The sequence below is a fragment of the Colossoma macropomum genome, unplaced genomic scaffold, assembly GCF_904425465.1.
Source record: "Colossoma macropomum unplaced genomic scaffold, Colossoma_macropomum, whole genome shotgun sequence".
NCBI classification, from domain to species: Eukaryota; Metazoa; Chordata; class Actinopteri; order Characiformes; family Serrasalmidae; genus Colossoma; species Colossoma macropomum.
The window spans coordinates 10,423,459-10,442,546 of NW_023494784.1; the positions used below are offsets into that span (position 1 = coordinate 10,423,459).

A 19,088-nucleotide genomic window follows, 5' to 3' on the forward strand; every position below is an offset into this window, starting at 1 on the left:
GTTTACGTGGACGGATTGAGCTATTAGTCGGATTATTAACAGATTATCAGGCTGCATGTAGACGTGGCTACTGAGAAAAGGAGACAGACATATCAAACAAAGAAGCTGCTGGTGTCTCCTTTTTTTCTTGACACAGAAAAGTGAATAGCTTGTATTTAATGGTCATTTTGACTGGAACTGAAAATGAATGCAGTGCTGTATAATCTGTCCCCGATACACTGGATTCTAGGTTATTTACAGTTAGGATAGCCCTGAAGTCTCTCAGATATAAAAGGGTCAAATCAGCACCTCTGACGGAGCTCTAAATGAAGCAGGGCTGTGTCCCGGCTCTGAGCCACCTCTGCATGAACAATGAACTTGGCTCGAAACCAGGGTTGCATATTTCAGCCCATTATCCAAATTGAGGGGTGTGTGTGGGCTGACCGACCAGCCAGAGCAGAACACTCCTGCTTGGCCAAAAAACAGCTGGCGGTGGAAATTTAAGCGTTTGAAAAACGTGTCTGTGCCTTCCGCTCCAGACTATGACATATTTCTGGGAGCTGTGCAGAAGTGGCTCTTGGCCCGAACAAACCTCATTCAGATGCATTGTGAAGAGATGCACATAAATAGTGGCAATTTATTTGCATGCGGCTCAGGGGAAATGCTGAGCTGCCTCGTCCTGTGAAAGGAGGGCTCGTCTTGTTCCGGGACACTGCGGGAAAACAGTACACCTACAGCATGAAACAGTAGGCATAATGACAACAGTGGAACCAAAGGAAACAGCATTATTATATTACTGAACTGCATACCTATGCAGTTAAATAGGGATGCATTTAAATTGGAATTGTGGGCCGATGCCAATATTTGATATTTTTAATGTAGATAACAGAAAATTTAGATATATAAACATATATAAATGTAGAAACTAGGACTACATTTTCCTATACCACTACATCTAGCATCACAGAGAATAGAATATTTATTTCTGTAAGGTTATAGTTACAGATGCAGTGCAATCAATAAAATGCACATAAGCTTCGAGGATTAAAAGAAAAATTAAGCTGGTAGTAACTTCAGGCTACTGCAGATGGCGTTGTATGAGGATGACCGGGCTATAAATACCTGTGGGTTGGGTGATGGGATTCATAGATTGAGAAAAGGTGGTACAGTGCAGTGCAGCTTGTTCCATGTGTGGAAAATGGAAAGCAGATGTTAATGATTGGCCAAAAAGAAGTGATTGCATTTGAGTGTGTAAAGGCCACAGTGTGAAAGAAGTAGGTACATTTGCAGGTGTATCAATGCGTACAGTCATACAGGTCGACCAGCAGTGGCAAAAATTCCAGTCTAGAGGAAATTCTTGTCAGAATAGTGTCAGACAAAAATGATGGACAGGGATCACCGGCTTGTTTCACGGCTTATGAATAAAAATCGATTCGCTTCCGGGCAAGAATTGCTTCTAGAAGTCATTGCAGGTCCTTCACAACCAGCTGTTGTTCGTGCTCATGGAGATATTACATGCTATTAGGTATGTTTCAGTCACAGGTGGCTAATTTTTTGTCTGCTGAGCTTATTTTAGTGCAGTAAATAAGCAAGTAAACACATCATCAAATATCAGTTTAAAACATTGGTCGAATCTGAACATCTGTCCAATAACTTAGATAAATAATATTATTTTCAGCAACTATCTGTTTATACAAATGTCATTAAGATATCTTTGTGTACGCCTAAAAATAATATTTTCAGATACTTAGATATTTATTTGCAGTGACTGTTAGAGCTAGACCTTTAATATGGACCGTAAGTGTTAAAACTCAGTTAAAACATTAATGATAATGCTAACTTTTGCTAGCATCCTTATAGGATTCCAGCAGTTTGTTAGCACTTAGCTAATAGTGATTAGCATGAACACTTTCTGATGAGGCCAAAGCTTTTTATTTGAATTCTACTTTGCACCTTAAACGGTGCAGCACATACATTCTGCCACATTTAGGCACCAGAATTCAATGACTGCTGCATTTAAGGTGGAACGGAAAATTTGTTGGCACCAGAATGTAACTGCTGCACTGTTTAAATTTGAAAAAGCCGGTTAAACACAGACATTTGAAGCTTCTAAAAGGCATTCCCTGTTTTACTAGAAGCCTCTGACTGACATATTAGCATATATTTTACCTTGGATCAGTTTCACAGTGACTCTGTGAGCAGTGAGCTCTGGTGTAGAGCTCCTGCTGCCGTTTTTCATGTCAGCCCACTGATTAGGCTGCCACTCATTTTCTGTCTTTGACATATCTAGGACTTCCAGAAGGCGACCTTTTTTCATGAAATTGGTCCCAATTATTGGAAATCAAAACGTGATTGATTCCTCTGTCAATTGGTAATTATGCTTATAGTTAACCTAATGTGTTAGCACTTCTCCTCAGCTCTCGAAGTCCTAGCCAATAGGAGAGCTTGCTTAGCTATATCTGCCTAGAGACTGCACTCTGAAAAAAAGGTACTAAGCTGTCACTGGGGTGGTTCCCTCAAGGGTACATCTCAGTACCTTTAGTCAGGGAACATAACTGAACCATAATCCACTGAAATGATATGTTCTAAGCTGTACTGACTCCACACACCCCGTCTCGTCTCCAGGCTTTTATTTTATTGTTCTGTTTTAAAACATTACGTTATGAAAAGATACAAATACGAACTTTTCACCTGGGAAAACTTATTTAAGGTTCACAATCAGACCTTAAAACCACTGTTGTTCCTTTGAGGGAACATTTACACTGTTTGTACCTTGATGAATAAAAAATGTACCTGAACAGCACCTTTATTTCTAACAATGTATGGAGAAAAATAATTCCTGATTGGTTTTCCACTCATTGTTTCAAGAATTTAACCCTTTTCTTTCCTTGCGGAAAGCATGATTATATCACTTATTAACTAAAAATTACAGGCATGTAAAATATTTAGTTCCCAGAAATCATTAGAAGGCCCTGAAGGTTCCCTTTTATTTGAAGGTAATAGAGCATGTCTTTTGCAAAAGAAAGCACCATTAATATATTATTGAGTTTAAAATACATGCAATTATTTGCAAAACTAATTAATTCATTTAAAATATATAACAAAAATCTTTTTATGTTAAGATTGAGACGGCTGTTCCACAAAACAGAACAGCTGCTCTTTGCACATCATTTTGAAGACTCAAGCAGGAACAAACATCTTCCATATCAATTTTCGCACAAGTGTAAATCGCAGGTGTAAATGCTGCTCAAGAAAATGTGAACCACACGTGTTTTATCCGTTTACAGAGGAGGGTGTTCTGAAAGACTGAGCAGGGAATTGTGAGTTTAAAAAATAGTTGTTTGGATGTGGAGCACTCCGGTGAATGGCAAAGTATTTTTCCGCTGCTGTACCTGAGGCGCTATCAGCAAAATCAATCAGTGAGGACATCCTGTTTTTGCCTCCGTCTGAGACAGACTCTTTTTCACCAAAGTAAGAAGGAAGGCAGCTTAGTGGGACAAATGTTCCCTCACTTTCTCCATCTGTTTTCATCCTCAGCCACAGTACACATCTTCAGCCAGAGTGTGTCTGGCTTCTCCAGCCAAAACCTAATTCTTAGTCTTATTCTGTCATCAGTGTTTTGAAAGGTTTGGAGAGGAGGTTTGCCTGCTCTGCCCTTCAAAAGTTTGGTTTGCCTGCTTTTGAATGCTTAAGTTGGCTTGAAAAGCCATCTTCCTTTTCTTCGTAATCTTCCTCTTCTTCTTCTTCTTCTTATTCTACGCTCAAAAAATAAAACGTTTCTTGTCCTGCAGTTTTTGAGCTAGAACCACAAAACTTTGCAGGATCGTAGGACCTATACCTGAATAGTGTGCTTGTGCTATTCTAAGCAATCCGACATACAGTTTTCGTAAAATGATCGCTCAAAGATGGTATTTTTTCCTTAGGAAATGAATGGCCGAATGTTCGGGACATCCAAGTCTAAGTGCCACAAGTGATGTCACAATGCACATCTCTCACGCAGACACTCATACACAGTACACACGGACTCACATGCTTACAGCCTAATGCACAGCAATAACAGCGCAAATAATGGACTTAAGGTAGCAGTGAATTTAAGGTATCAGTAAATTTAAGGTTGCAGTGAATTTAAAGTGGCAGTGTATTTAAGATATCAGTAAATTTAAGGTGGCAGGGTATTTAAGGTATTAGTAAAGTTAAGGTGGCAGTGAATTTATTTGATGATTACTTTTAAGGTGGCAGTGGATTTAAGGTAAAATTTAAGAAATCACCTGGCAATGCATTAACATCCCCCTGTGATACCATAGCAACCACCTAGCGACATTTAAGCAACACTTTAGTAACCATCAACAGTCTTTGACCATTTTAACATTTTAAAGTAATTAGCTGGCTTTTTCAAGCCGACTTAAAGTTTGTTCACAAACTTTTCCTTTTTAGTTTTCATTGTTACTTTTCAATTAAGTAAGAAAATATACGTGGAAAAAATAGGTTAGTATAAACAGTAGCTAATGCTTGGGGTGTATTCATCCTCAAAACTCAAGTTTCTGAAAGTATCAAAGTGTCTTCCTTGATTTGAAGAGCAGTTTTGCCCTAAATAATGATTTGACAGTTTTCTTGTCTAAACTATTGTTAAAAGCACATATTGAAACTCTGCTCTACCTGGTTGTGCCCTTGGGCAAGGCACCCCCCACTGCCTCAAACGGTGCTGCTCTGCTGCTCCCAGACTGGGAATAGTCACGGGAACAGAAACGTGACAGATCTCTTTCGCATGATCGACAAAGTACAAAACAAAGCTGGTTAATCTTTAATGTGTTAAACCGACAACAAAAACTCTCATTAACACTAGAAGGTAGGTGTTCCCAAACTTTTGATGGGCAGTGTACACATTTGCACACTTGAGCAGGGCAGCTAACAGGCTCTCTTTTATTGTTCCCCTCTGGGGGACAGACTCTCTGACCGCATTTCAGCTGGTGTAGAGGAATGTAAATACAAATATCTGGGCCTTTGCTCAGAAAACATTGAATCTCCAGGAAAAGCAAACCGGTCGCTTTGAAAGCTTGGACCGCGTTGGGTTAATGTGTTTGGTTTCATTCTTCTGCTGAATGGTATCCACACAGGGCGCCAGGAGATCTTTACACAAAGGAGAGGAAGGAGAGGGCTGAGTCTGAGGGTTCCGGTCTTTCCAGAGCAGATGCTCAAGAAGGGTCAGTGAGGGTTGCTTGAGGATTATTTGTCTGGAGCACAAGAGAGATTCAGAGCAGGATGGATATGAGGACCCCGAAGGTTAAGTGAACGATGCAGGAAGCTGTCAGTCAAAGCGCAGACCATCTGTCCATCTGTCAGTTTGTAGCGTGCTCTCTCTTCATAGGCAAATCCTGACTGTGTACACAGCAGGTAATGTACTATAACTGGGATTTGACCACTAGGGAGGATCATTTCTGACTAATATGGATATTCAAGTGTCTGACAGTTACTGTGTGGATAGTTAGGGGTGCGCCGATCCCCCTTTTCCTTTCAGATGCGATAACTGATCCTCAAGTATATGCCAGTCTTGAGTATCTTACAGATACTGACTCTTTATAATCAAACTACTGGATAAAGTGCCTAAATATCATGATATTTATACAGTTTCACTTTTTTAATATTTAATTTTTTGGTAAAAGTAGCCTTCTGTGTCACTAATAAAACATTACTGAGTCAGTGGATAATATATCTATTATCACTGTTCAAAAAAAACAAAAAAAAAATCTCAATTTCTTTTCTAATTATATTTTTCTACATAATTTCAGCACAGCTGTTCTTTATATTATATAAAAAATTCATGATGATTGGACCAGTAGAAATGATCCAAAAATGCCTTGGATAAAAACGTTTTATGTTTCCTTGCATTAAGAGTAAAGAACGTTTTGCCCTCTCCTGTAAACTTACCTTTTTTGGAAATGCATGTTTTTTTTTGGACAGCGAAAATATAATTCCCAATTCGACCATTATAGATGCTTAAGAAACTCTGTTTCTGTAAGTTAACCATGACTTATCTTTCAAGAATGCCTGCTCTTTTTTGATAAGAATGAAATTTCCCAACTGAAGCAAATTTTAAATATTTCTGATTATTCAAAATAGAATATACAGACCTGACCGATATATAGAAAAGCCTATAGTGCATGAGCCTGAGCACATAACTGCTTCGCCGTCACGGCAAAAATGGTGCTAAATGTCGTTCCGTACACTCTTACATCATCTGAGTGTCAGATTCTGCTGGAGTTCAGTAAATATTGTCACTCATGCTGTCAGCAGCAGTGGATTTCTCAGCTTGATTGAAAGGCCAGGCTGCGAGACCACAGCGTTGTCTGATGCAACTGACCGACAGAGGCGCACTGGAGGCAATGCTAATCTGATCATATAGGAAACACTAGCATGGCTAGCAGGTTGCTATGCCTAGGCCTAAGGCTGTTGTTACCCCAAGAGTAACAGCAGTTGGAAATACCAGCATGGCTAGCAGGCCTCTAAGGCAAACCTTAGGCTACAGGCTGTTGTTATCCTAAGAGTAACAGCTGTAGGAAATACTAGCATGGTCAGCAGGCTGCTATGCCAAAGGCTAACCCTGGGCTACAGGCTGTTGATACCCCAAGAGACTGCCTGTTCATTTCATATATATCTGTAATGTTTGCTCAATAACAACCTGGACTGAGATTAACTCCGACTGTAACTGACTGTACAGGAGGTGATGAGGGATTACTGAAAGAGGCCTGACTCAATCATTCAGGTAAAGGGGCTACTTTTAGTGTGTTTGTAGAGATTGCAGTACTGTATTTATGGCTATGATAACAAGAGCAATAACAGTCTTTTTGGTGACGTGTTTACTGTGGATGCAGCTGTCCTGCAGCAATGCGAGCAGTTTGAGTCAAATTTCACAGCACCAGTCAGGCTTTGTCAGGTCACATTCTGGCTTCGATTTCATGCCTGTGCAGACGTATATCTGGGATAGATTTGAACACGCAAGGCTTACATCACTCCGTTAAGTGTCACGCTGAGTTTTTGCCATGCTTTCTGCAGTGCTACACATGTGACGGTAGCTTTATGACACCAAAATAAACATGAATGATGTAATTCCAAAGGGCTCAGACTTTTAAGACAGAGGACATCTAATGAGGACATTACATCATCAGATGTTCACTGACTTCCCATGAAGCACCTTAACGAATACCCCCATGGTGATTTCAGTATTGGAATTCAATTGCTCTTGTAAATCCCTATTTTTAGTTCTTTGGCTATGAGCACTAATCTATCACTGCAGAGATTCTGCCTTAGTTGAGGTTCCTCGTGCTTTGAAGTCGGAGTGAATTAGTCATTACTGTTTTTTTCCCGCTCACCCTGGGAACAACGGACTGTGGGTGGTTTACTCTGATTTCAGGCGGGTTCAAAACACTAAGGGCAAAGCCACGGCAGGCAGCGTATCTGCAGCCTTCCACTGCAGTTAAAATATCTTTAAGCGGCGTGAGGTCTTTGTTCTGTTGAAAGCGAAAGTTCCTTTGAAATTCCCAGAAATCCGAAATCCGCCTTTATTATTTTCATACAGAACCCCAGGTTAGGAGCTAATAACTGACCCAAATTATCCCAAGCATGGCAGAATCATAATTTTGGCTTCCTTCCCTGTCTCAGCAGATGGAGGGCAGCCTCGCCTCCACATCTTCCATCACTCATGTGCCCTGAAGAAGGACGAGGGCCCGTGCAAGGCGTTACACGACAGATTCTACTTCGACATCGACACAGGTCGCTGTGAGCCGTTCGAGTACGGAGGCTGCCAGGGCAACGCAAACAACTTTGAGACCTTGGAGGCGTGCGAAGAAATGTGCGTAGTGAAAGGTAAGCTGTTCAAGGGTGAACGTTCAGAAGCTAGTGGGAGTCATCGCTTGTTAAGAGCAACCTTGAGATTAACAGAAATAGCCTTCAATTGCGGTCGCTCCTTGAGGAGCTCCTCTTTCATTTAACAGGTGAATCAGTAAGGTAGCAGGTGGGCTCACCTACAGTCTACCACAGTAACAGCTTTTCAGTCTGGCTGAGACAAGAATATCTTGAGGGCAGTAAAATGTGACTTACGCCATCGTAGGCGCAGCTGTGCACATAACATAACACATTTTTATGGGTTTGTAGAGAGTTCACCGCCAGGGTGTTCCCTTGATTGTAATAAGCTCAGAAAGAGTAATGACAAACATGGCTTGTCATCATTATTGCACAACTAAGACCTGGTTACAGTGTAAACTGTGGATGAGTAGAGAAAAACAAACCTTAAGTGATACTGATCAGGGAGTCTGATTCTGGTCCTGGAGGGTGCCACAGTTTTTTTTAAGCACACACTAAACCTGGTAGATAACTACTGAGTAGAGCTATTCTATTGAATTGTATAAAGCTAAATTTGCATTACAACCTTCATTTTCGCTTAAATACAATCTTTCTGGCTCACTTTAGTGTGGGTAAGCGACCCGTATCTGACGTTACAGCCAATTTACACCGGATGCATTCCTGAAGCATTTTTTGATCATCAGATATACTTCCATGGTGATCAGGGCTCACAAGCCAGGTGCGGCGATTGCTCTGTTAGAGCAGTTCGTTAGAGCAAGTGAGAACATTGCCATCCGAACTGTGTGCACCATCCGAACCTTGGTCTTGATTCGCTTCAAAAAGAACTCGGATGCGGTTCATTTGAAGTATGAATGCAATACAGACCTAAGATGTCTAAAAGGACCAAAGACAGAACGAACTACAATACTTATTTGGTTCCTGAGGGTGTTTTGACATGGGCATGTTTTATCACCTCTTTTATAAGCTCTGAATCGGTAACTTTAGAATAGATAGTCTTGGTTTTAAAACTGAAATTGAGATACGTTTGAAGTCATTATAAAATACAGGATATACACATTTGACTGCACACATAAACTATATTATGTATTGAGGTGCCAAGGTTTCTCCTTTTTGTAAAAGCAGTGAGCCACTTGAGGCTATTACAGGGATTTCACACGGCTTTGTGTTGTGCAAAACCACGGTAATACTCTCTAATGGAGTCTCGTGTCTTATTGCTGTAATAACACAAGACTGATAAAATAAGACAGAAATAATACCAAACCCAGACGGAATGGAGAACAGCATGATTCAGAAAGTAGGGTGGAATTTTTTATCACAGTTATTTTATATCATAAAATCTGCCCAATCAGTTGTGACCTTTTACTCGTATGATTTTTGCTTACATCTTTTGGTTCGAGGTTAAATTTGTCAGTGTGAACGCCAAGCAAACCAGAACTAAAATGCATCAGTGTATCATTTTCTGCTTTGATCTGGACCAGGGGTTGGCAACAGGCAGTGCCAGAGCCACAGGCAGCTCTTTTACTGTCCTGTTGTGGCTCCACAGCAGAATTAGATTTGTAGGTAAAAATAAAATAATCCTCCTTTACAGTAAAATAAAGCTCTGCTGATCGTTCAACACAGTTTAACAATAAATGGTCTTAAACGCTAGAGTTCTATGTATAACTGCTAATTTACCCTATGGTGACTGCTGGTCACCATAGCAACACAGACAATATTCTGGCCTAGCTAGTAGCGAACAAAAAGGCAAACAGAAAGATTTAAGACAAACATTGATAATGTGGAGACAAATGAACTTATTTGCATTTATAATCACTCCAGTTGGTTTCCTGATATGTTTAATCTGCAACAAGAAACTGTCAAACACTAAAAGTTGTGAAGCTGAAGTCAGTTTCACGTTCACCAGCTTCTTGATTTTCCATGGAGAAGTTCAAACAAGAAGCTGGCGAATGAGAAGCTGACTTCAGCCTTGTAAAAAGTTGAATGTTAAGAGACATTTTACAAGAAACTGTTCTACTTTTGAGTAAACGTTTCCTGCCAGAGATACAAGAAAAGCGGCTATAGCCAAAGCAGAGCAAAGTTTAGCCTATACCAGTACATCAGCACATACTGAGACATATTTACAGCCAAGATGGTAAAACATTACTTCAGTGATTTTTGTTGAAATGGGACAAAATGGCTCTTCTCAACATTTGGGTTGCCAACACCTGGTCTGGACCAACAGAACTGAACTACAGGTGTAAACACTAGGTGTACCTTATATCCATCAAAACATAAACCTGATGTGTTTTTTTACCCTCAAAAACTATTTTGTTTATTTGTGTGAGCGAGTGAAGCATAAATGGGATGCTTGAGTAAAATCGCACAAACTTTCTATGTTTATATCCATAATTTACTAAAACGTGAAGATCTTGTTGGCCATGAAGTTTCTGTGCAGCTCCTGCGCTGTACTAACAATTTGTGGAGGCTACTGTTATGACGAGGCTTTAATTTGACAAAAACAGTGGTAAAAACTCATATTCGTAATTTCACTGCAAATAAAAAACTGCCATTCGTGCTATCAAGTTCAAAAATTGCCAAAAAACCATTTTAAATGTAAAAGAAGGAGAAAAAAGAGCTGATATTCCCACCTGAAGTGTTTACGTGACAGAGATGAGTTGGAGGCAGTGTGGTTTAGACGCATGGATGCTTGCACTTCATATATCCTGACGCTGATGTGTCGCATCTGGTGTGAATTTGGAGTAAGTGTGAACACACCTGCACACTACAATAACCCGCACACTGACATCTGAATCAGTAATGTCACGAGAATAAACCATCAAATGAGCTAACGAGCAGCACAAGCCTTTCCTGCTAAGCTAACTTGCTCTGAACAGCTGTCAGCTGCTCATTATTAGAGCAAGACAAAGGCACTAAAAGGTTGGATGCATTGCTTTTGCAGAGTTTACTAACTTAAAGTTAGGCACTGCTTTCATGTTCATACTGAACGATGGTGCGCACAGAGTAGAAAAAAAATAATATATATATATATATATATATATATATATATATATATATATATATATATATTATGAATTTACTTTTTATGTATTCACTATATAAATATATATATATATATATATATATATATATATATATATATATATATATATATAGTACACAAGGCAGACTATGCATGGTTTGCAAGTGTCCATCTGGCTGTTTTTTACTTTAAGACAGACCATTGGGGAAATTTAGAATATGCATTTCTATCATACAAATTTTCAACCAGTCACTGCCCAAAAGGTACATTGTAATCAATTATGTTTTTAATCGATTAATTGATTAGTCATGACTGCCATTAGTCATGAAAATTAGTCTTATTTATGTGCAGTATCTTATTGTGTCTGCACTGTAGAAATCTCTGTATAGATCTTTGTGCAATATTTGAATGTCAAACCGAGTCATAATACAAAACAGAAGAGGTCCTACACAAACGGAAGGGTAAACACTAATATCCCAATTTGAATAGCAACACCCTCGGTCAATAATAACTGAAAACAGAAAACTTTAGCCTGAGAACAGGTAACATTCTTCATTTATTCACTTATTTAGTCGTTTATACATATTCAAGAGCTGTTTGTTAATCAAGATTACATCTGCAGTAGATTATCCCAAGTTTTTGAGCCATCTTGAGCCGTCTCAGTGTTGAGGCTCCTGGGCCCTGGCTCCAGAGGCCTGGTCAGTAATCCATCCTTGTCGAGCAGGGACGTGACCACAATGGACTGGACTAAGGCCCTCTTAGACCAGAGCTGAAAATATCTGGCCTAGAAGGTTTAAAATAGGTGAGTCAGAGAAGTAAAAATGCTGATGTATCATGCAGGGGGACTCCAGGACCACACTGGACCACACACATCAGAGCTGTTGCTCAAAATGCTGCTCAGATGATGAGTTGTCAAGACATTAATGTCTTTCAACAAAGACATAATTTTACTTGGCTTCCTGTCAAACTGAAAAAACATGTGCTTTTGTGGTTCTTGTGGGAGAACATTTGTTTGGAATGGAATAACCTACTTTAGCACATCCCATTTTCTCAACACTGTAAATAATTCAGATGCTGAATCACATAGAGGTGCATCTCATAGCCGGTACTGTCTGAGAGTCACTGGCTGCGAATTGTGATTGTCATTTCACAGTGTCACCGAAAAAGTGGATGCTCAAGAGTCATAGACCCTTTTTACACCTGGCTATTTCATGTGACTTGTATGTGGACTGTTGCCGTATAAGAAAAGTAACCACATGCACGTACGCTTAGTATTCAAATGCATATCTGGTTAAGGCAGGTCAACACTGTATGACTTCCATCACAGACAAATAATTAGCCTCCTGCAGTAGTCATTGCGGTCATGAAACGTGTTAAACGTAATGTATTGAAGCGAGGCTGTCAATAAACACGAGGCAAAGTGAAGATTAACTAAACTAGTGCTTTGTTTTAGCTATAGCTCAGGCCAGTGAAGGCTCTTGAATTAAACTCAGAGAAAAAACTCATGTTAAGAGCTCAACAGAAGGAGCAGCGATGTCTGTTTAGTGACAGTCCAGTGAACCTTTTTTCACGGTATGCTACAGTGTTTAGGATTTTTTTCAGCTGCAGTGGCAGGCCAGAGTCCCCCACCCCCACCCCCACAAGACCGGGTCAAGACCTAAAGACCAGTTTTATGTGGATAATCTCTTTCCAGACATAATCCCGATGCTCAGGACACATGAAACGACCAGCTGTAAACAGGGTCACACTGTGAAATGTAACTGTAAAAACACAAGTAAGTTTATAGTTATTTGCTGGCAGAGTGGGGTAGTTACTGGAATATTTACAGTACAAAACTGTATTTTTACAAGGCTACATATTAATAGCAGCATATTACTGTAATCAACAATATCCTCTTATATTTGGAAAAAGGAAATGAAAGATTAAAACAGTAGTTTTAAGACTGTCATTCAATCTTGAACACATTTTACAGAGTCAAAAGTCCTAACAAAAGAATCGGTTAAATTATATTAAATATTATTTCAGTTTGTCAAAAACATGAACAGCTATTCATTCAAAAGCTAACAGGCTCCTTTAATAATACTCCTAGTTAGTATTCACTGAAAAACTGCAATATACAAAGTAAAAATATACGACATGCTGGTCTTACAAGCCCCAAAAAGTCTTTAGTATTTAAGCTCGAGCATGTAAATGTACACTGTTAGTTTGACACTGTTAGCTTAACACGACACTGCAAATCTACATAGAAACTGAATCTCATAGCTAGCTGAAATTAGCATTATCAAAGCAGTGGCATTCAGACTCTTACAAAGAAAAAGGAGAAGTACAGTTTCTAAAATTCTGCTGTTCAATGAGATGTAAGACAAAAAAATAAATAACATGAACTCTTGGATGTCCTGCGCTTTATATTACATTGGTACAGATTGTGCTAGGAAAGCTAGCATGCTTTAAGATAGGCTAGGCTAATGTTAGCTAACTTTACCACTAGTTATGAATAAACCTGTTGCATTTACTGTACTTCACAGATAATAATGCAGCTTAGCTTAACATTTAAATAATGCAGAACTGAAAAATGAAATGGCAGTGGCCCTTTGCTGCTTCAGAAAAGTACTTTTGGCTTAACTTTTGCAGTAAAGCTGATGATGCTGTATGTTTTAATGTATTATTACAACATTGTTACAAAAATATGGCATCAGCCTTACAGTAAGGTGTTTTATACAGTATAAACTGCTTGTACTGTAAACGTTTTCCATCCATAGAACTGTAAAACACGTGTAAAGTATCACGCTGACTTGAACACCGTACATTACTGTAGAAATTACAGTTTTTTTCCGTGCATAGGTACAAATGTAAAGCATCACACTGTTTGCCTCGGCAATCATGGTTGGAAACATTTTTGGGGCAAGGATTGAGCAACATAATGTTCTGCTCTCTTTCCTGGACACAAAAAAGAACAAATATGCAATGTGCAACAAAACCTGGGCCACACTGGGTTATTTACTGCCCTGTGGTTTGGTGAGTCATATCTCATTACGGCTTCTGGAGAGGCTGGTTGTGAATTGGACAGACTCCTGCTAGGCTGCTGTTCCGGAACCCTGACTAAGGGTCACTACAATAATCGCTGTGAAACAGACCGTGTCATGTGATGAGGAAATAAGCCACAGTCTCATCTTGGCTTAAGGCTTCAGCCGCGGCGTTGAGAGAAATAGAAAGTGCCGCACGCAGCAGATTTGGGACGCACAATGCGTCACTTCACAGGATGAGAGTGTAGCTCCAAAATGCTTTGGACAGATCGTCTAGCGGGGCCCCAGTGGAGCCAGAAGGGGCCAGCAACTGCAACACTCTGATTCATGTCTCCTGCTCATTTACCATAGCTGTGTTCAAAACTGAAGGAAGCAGCTTAACATTATAAAAGGGTTATCTCACATTAGAAATCAGTTCAAAATGTATACCATAATTCACATATCAAAAATGAACGGATTTTATTAGAGAATATTAAAGTTACTGGTAGCCAATTCATCAAGGAGGTCAATCATTCATAAGTCAGTATTAACACACCATAAAAAAATGGTCATTTAAAGGTTCACTACATAATATTTTTGGCGATTTGGAGACCTCTCTGGTGGAAATGTGTAATTGCAAGAGACATGCATAAGAACATTTTGTAACATGGTTTGTGCTTCAGAACCCTTCGCTGAGCGGATGTCAGTAAATGATCTGCTATTGTCATCTTATCTTCATAAGTATAATATTGATTTTGCATTTGAGACCTAAACATTGAGCCGCACCTTCTTTTTGTGTGTGTGATGTTAATTCATAAAGATGTATGACCTGACCTTAAAAACTCCTGACCCGATTCCTCGGACTTTAAATGATTGTTTCAGGCTTTACAGGGCGACTCACAAGAAAATCTTACACAGTGTAGCTTTTAAAAATGCTAAAAATAAGGCTATGTTAACATTACCAGGTTGAAGTGGCACAAATCTGATTTTTTTGCCAATGTGACTCAGATCTGATGCTTTCAGAGCTGTGTGGACACAAATCTGACCTTTTCAATTCTGACCTTAGCCACTTTCATATGTGGTCCTAGATCGGATACGTATTCGATTCATGGCCATGCGACCTTAATGTGACGCTCAGATCGGAATTCATGTGCTTTTTTTCCACTGCGCGTGTGCCATCATTCAGCGTTACCATGGCAACAGCGCCGAACAGAAGTTAAAGCCTGTAAACGGTGGAAAAGAAACACATCTCACCTTTTTCTCCTTCATCTCGCTCTAATAATGAAGCTGAGAGCTGATCAGAGTTAATTATCTTCTCAGCGAAGCTCGTTCTGCTCGTTAGTTTGTGCTGATGATGCGTGTGATTCATTCACGTGACGTTACTGAGTAGGATGTGCGCATGAGGGTCATTTCAGGACGCCGGTTCGTTCACATTAATGACAGATTTGAATCACTTACCTAAACAAGTGTGAACCATCAGAGATCGGATTTGAGCAATGAGGCACATCAGTCCAGAAATACCAAAAATCAGTTATTTTACTGTAGTAATAATCACCAAACTAGCATATCTTACTCAATTCTGTATCTATATTATCCATGAAAACACAGATATTATATCACATCTGCATCAGCCAGTTCTCAACATTACTCAGACTGGATCAAGAGGCAAAAATAAGGGACCTCCCTATAAATTACGTAATTATTAGAGGTGACAAAGTGAATATTTACTCACTATTTGTTCTATTTTTCATCAAAAATCTTAAAAAAAATCTTTTAGAACAGTTAAAAGTCTGTCTCCACGACTGTGCTGGTGCCGGTCCCTTCTGCTGTTTTCTCACCTTGCTGCATTAGAGCTGGGTTACATACAACAGGTACTAGAAGATTAGCTCTAATAACATTTTCAATATAGTAATAATAAACACAGTAGACAACGTAATAACTGACTATCATAACCTCGCAGAGGCAACTGTAGCATAATGGCACAGATAAAAAGCTATTTTCTGAACTGCTGAACTGCAGAGAAGCATTCGGTTGAGTTGTGAAGGCCATGAACAGTCGTGTGCAAAAGTTTTGGCGCCCCTGGTCAAATGCATCGATTTTCTAAGTTAAAATAAGTTAACACATCCTCTACAGAGAACACGGCCAGATGGAGGTGTCTCAGCGGGCAGCATTTTATGCAAGCGTTTGATTCGGACATGACTGGGTGCCTTCCTGCCTTCGAATACAGCCTCCGTTAGCATTTTCCTGTGATTCACATGCTGCCCAGAGCCTCTGCACTTTTCCAGCATTGCAACTTTGAAACCTCACAGCCATCCAACTTTTCAGCAGCTTCAGAAAGACTTTTCTGAAAACACAGAGAGCATCTCAATATCGCTGCTCTTAACGCTTAAACCACTGCCCCCATTTGCATTCTAGCACTTATTAGACACTGTTGAATGGACGCTCTGTTGAATGGACGCTCTGTTGAATGCAGTCCTTCTGAGTGTTGTGATTAAGAATTATAATTTCCTCCTCTGTGCTCTGGGAGAGATTAATTTGCTTTTGGATGCTGGAGCGAGGTTATCAGGTTTAATGCTCAGCTCACAATGAGGCAGATTTGTGTCTCCATCTAGTGGACAGTGTGGTCAGTACATGTAAGGCGCTGGGGGGGTGGAGGTGTTTTCTTCAAAGGTTTTCCTGGGGGATTGGCCCATTTTATGAGTGATATCCTCAAAATCCATTTCCTCTGGAATATTGAAAGTGTAATAGTGAGTCTGAAAACAGCCGTGTCCTTGAGAAACGGTCAGGAACACATGCGGCCAGACTAAAAGCTCCATCAAAGGGAGCAAAACGGAATGCCACCCTAAAACATAGCCTCTTCTATCTGCTCCCAAGGTGCTGTTCCCAAGAACTGCCATTATGCATTATTCATGTGTGTGAATGTCCATTTAGGCATCGCTCCACTGCCCGCTGTGGCCTGCGAGTTTACACAAGGCGAATACTGACAGCATTAGATAACTTCATCTGTTACGCTGGTTAAATCCATTTCTGTCTTATTTAGGCTGTTTATTTTTTGATATTCTAATCATCTCTCATTAGAAATAAATGGTAATTGACTTGTCATAGTGTTACGTGTCTTATTAAAGCGGAATTCCACTGATTCTTTCAAAAGTTCACCATAATTTGGTGGTTGAAATGTAAACAAAGTCATTTGGAGAGGTTAATGTGAAACAGTTCAGTTTAGAGAAATTTACTAAAAGATTTCTTTACAGTGGTGGTGATGGGAACCGGGGGTCACTATGTCTACAACACAAATATAGACATTATATTTACTGTCAAAATGACCAGTGAACCTACACAAACCTGCTCTTCTGGGTTTTAATATGTAATGTTAATGATGATAAAATAGTGATAAATTTGAATAAAATAGGGGCTGTTTTGCCTTAGAACGCTCTGCTTGTAAGGCAAAAGAGCCCCCAAAGAAAACTTATTTATGTTTTATGCCTAAATCTTGTCTTAAAACTATTATAAAAAAGTGTCTCAGACATCAGGCAGTGCATTCATAACCTTTTCATGTTATAACTTCCTGTGAGGGAGGTTTTAGAGGCATTAAACCCTTCAGACGTCTGGTTCCTATCACCACCACTGTGAACAATTCTGACTCTGCAAGTTTCTCTAGAATGAAACATTTCATACCAAACCACTCTGAATGAGATTGTTTACATCTTAACCGTTTAATTATGTAGAAAATTGGTAAAATCGTTGGAATTCATTTTTAAGATATCATTATTCTCCATGAGGATGACTGGTTGACTGTTCTAGTGCCTACAAACAAAAAGTGAAGGATCTTTGTTCTGTGAAAAAGAGAAAAGGTCTTCAGGGGCTTTATAGAACCAGTGATTGAAGCAAGGACAATGATATTACCTCATAATTATCTTATGAGTGTGAATTGTGGTAATAAAAGTCAGGTAAGCCCACTACAGTTAAAAGGTCATAGTTTAAAAACAACAATGATGATGGTCTAATGATGATTAGGAATCTTTTCTATGGTAGAGCTCTGTCCACAGTCAGCTCATATGCACTTTGCAACACATCTACAATAATAACTAATATGAGTATGGGCCTGAATTAATAACATGCTGGTTTATTTACGCTCCGCAAACAAAAATAGTTCTGTAGGCCGTTGCTGTGTAATGCGAGAGCCAAAGATGAGGAGGCAGGATACATATGCGAGGTTTGTTTATTGAACTCTAAGTTTAGAGCAGGGATTAATGAGCAGGAAGAAAAATAAAGTACTGGGGCTTAAATATCAAATGACAGAGAAAACTAAAAACGAATGAAAGCAGAGAGGAGAACAGGGCAAAAAATCATAGGAGGACAAGTAATGTTAGGTAAAGGCCTGAGAAAAGAGGAGAGCTATAATTAGACAAGAAACACTGGCTGTGTTTACATGCAAAGATTTTTGCCAATCTGATTGAACACATTCAGATTATAGATTAAGACTGAGGTGTTTATTCTCACTCTGCTCAACAATCTGGTGGAAAATCTGTTTACATACTCACTACAAGTAATGACATGTATGCGTAGAGAACCACTTAGTGTAGACGTTACCATGACAACGAGCATCACGTGAGTCCAGTCAGAGAGAGATGAGCAGCAGTGAGCAGCGCTTGTGTTTTTAGTTGCTTTAAAATGATGTCAGACTCAGGAAAACGTCCTTCACATGTCCTTATTAAAGAAGGCCGAGAGGAAGACGTCGTGCTCTGAGACAGATAAGCTGGACGTCCGTCCCACCGCCGTCTTTTAGAGATCAGAGCATAAACTTCGTCTCCTCTGCAGACCAGTTTCTGCTCCACCATGTTGAACGGTATAAACTTTCACTATGACGTGACGAACATGATCAGAACAGACTTAAACTTTCTGATAGGGAATGTAATCAGATACAGGCGTTTACACGGTTATTATTCTTCTATTTAACTCTTTTATTTGACTAGTCTATTCTAAATGAGGTGTTTACATGGACGTATTCTGTGCCGATTGACCTATTAGTTGGATTATCAATGGATTATTAGGCTGCATGTAAACGCGGCTACTGAGGAAACTTTGTTTAAAAAGACCATATCATGGAAAACAAAACTGTATTAAAAACATGAATAAAGATGTCATTAAAACAACACATTTAACATACATTCAGTCGACACAACTTTAGCTCCGCCCATCCATGCTGGAGTGTTTCAGCCTGGACTGCTTTT

At 39.5% G+C, this 19,088-nt stretch overlaps 1 protein-coding gene across 5 annotated transcripts in view; it reads left to right on the forward strand.

The window, feature by feature from the left end:
* Positions 1-19,088, forward strand: part of tfpia (tissue factor pathway inhibitor a) — a 66,533-nt gene that overhangs the window by 32,206 nt on the left and 15,239 nt on the right. For 4 of the 5 annotated variants that reach the window (XM_036577525.1, XM_036577516.1, XM_036577539.1 and 1 more), the window contains exon 2: positions 7,636-7,839. In XM_036577525.1, the coding sequence (XP_036433418.1) occupies positions 7,636-7,839 (204 nt within the window). The remainder of the gene's footprint in view (positions 1-7,635; positions 7,840-19,088) is intronic. The other variant, XM_036577531.1, reaches the window with a different exon arrangement.